This window comes from Quercus suber, unplaced genomic scaffold (genome assembly GCF_002906115.3).
Source record: "Quercus suber isolate HL8 unplaced genomic scaffold, Cork oak 2.0 scaffold_1470, whole genome shotgun sequence".
NCBI lineage: Eukaryota > Viridiplantae > Streptophyta > Magnoliopsida > Fagales > Fagaceae > Quercus > Quercus suber.
The window spans coordinates 3,046-4,841 of NW_027070842.1; the positions used below are offsets into that span (position 1 = coordinate 3,046).

The window sequence follows — 1,796 nt, forward strand, 5'->3', positions numbered from 1 at the left end:
ATTTCTCCAAACTAGTTTGCAGACAAATTTTTAAAGCTTTACTATATCTTTTTATTATGTGTGAATTTTGAAAATATAACTGTTGGATTGAATATTCTTATCATATCCTCCATACTTGCAAAATTTCAAAAAAATCAAAGATTAATATCTATCTCATCAATCATATGTTTAAATTTCAAGTTTTTATAGTCTAAAATTATGCATAAAAAATAATTTTGTTGATTGAATAGTAAATAACATCTGATTTGAAAAAACTGTGACATACGTATTAAGAACATAAAGAACATGCAATCTAACAGTTAGATTTTCAAAATTTGCATCTAATAAAAAGAAATAAGAAGAATTTGAAGTGTTTCATTCCAAACCATTTTAGAGAGAAACCTTTTTTGTTGCTATCTTTTTATTATTTAAAAGGCCATCTGTCTAACATACAAAGTATGAACAGATCAACTAGTCTTTTAATAAAAATAATAGGAGTAATGGAGAAGATCAATACAACCTTGTCCTTTTGAAGTCAAATTTTATTTTCTGATGTTGCATGGGAGAAGTTTGAGAGATCTGCAGTCAAGTCATCTAACTTTTCTCATAGGCTCAAGAAAATAAAAAAGAAAGATAAGAACAGTGTTAAATCGACGTTTGTTTAGTTATTCACTCAGATAAATGATAGATTTTTAAGAGAGAAACCTAATGAACAGTAAATAAAGAATTGTATCTAAGTTTTGTCAATTGCAAAATTTAATAAAATTTAGAACGGTTTGAGATCTATATTTCTTTTAATAAATTTGAATTTAGAATAGGTACTTTTAATTTAAACTTGTCTTTTTTTCATTCTTAAATAAATGCACAAAAATGGTCAATGTGGACTAAATGTACCAAACAAATTGAAATAGACAAAAATAGATTGAAATGCTACGCTGATGTGGCTCAACATGAGTATAGGAACAATAAACTCTATACTTTATCTTTTAGATATTATATATATATATATATATATATTTATCACAAATGAAAAAACAGTTACAATGACATTTAATGTTAGATTGAATTGACTTTTTATTGATTTACAGAATTCCTAAAAGTTTTTAAAAATATGTTATTAATTTCGGTCCATTCCAACCACAAACGAAATTTCTAGTACTGGTATGCAAATTAGAACAAGAATACACTCTTTTCCACCTTAGCTCAAATTCTGGCTCATTTCGGCCCGTTTTGACTATTCTGGTCAATTTTAGGTAATTTTGGCCAAGATGCAATTTTTGGCCGCAGTGAATTTTGTTCTCTTTTACCGTTACATGCAGCCAGGATAGAGCCAGGTAGGGCAAAACCCATTGAATCTTACAATGTTGGCCTCCTCAAATCTCACATGTGGTTCATGAAAACCAATTAAGGATAATTTTGATGCAAAGAACTCCAATGAATGATCAGGCTTTTAGCTGCAAGCCTACAGCAAGCTCCCGTGAACAATTGAAATTTGCCACTTGTAAACAATGAGCGCCCACCGAAATATCTCATTTGGTCTTCCTCTGGTGTTTTTGAATGTTTTATAAAATATATCTAGTTTTAAATAATATTATTTTACCAATCGGTGTGGGTTTCTTTTTCATAAATGAGTGGTTATGATTTTCTTCACATAAATGTGTGGTTGTGATTTGAGTGGGAACAGTGGTTTCTACTTTCCACTTTCCAGCACTTCAATTTATATTATTATATTATTTTATTTAGATTTGGTAACGGATTAAAAGTATCTCCGACAGATGCTCTATAGGTCTGTTTAGATAGAACTTATTTTGTTAAAA

At 28.9% G+C, this 1,796-nt stretch overlaps 1 protein-coding gene across 1 annotated transcript in view; it reads right to left on the minus strand.

Moving 5' to 3' along the window:
• Nucleotides 1–474: 474 nt before the first annotated feature.
• Nucleotides 475–1,796, minus strand: part of LOC136065982 (cytochrome P450 705A22-like) — a 5,511-nt gene continuing 4,189 nt past the window's right edge. Inside the window, exon 2 of the mRNA XM_065769840.1 lies at nucleotides 475–558. Coding sequence (XP_065625912.1) covers nucleotides 490–558 — 69 coding nt within the window. The 3' untranslated portion in view covers nucleotides 475–489. The remainder of the gene's footprint in view (nucleotides 559–1,796) is intronic.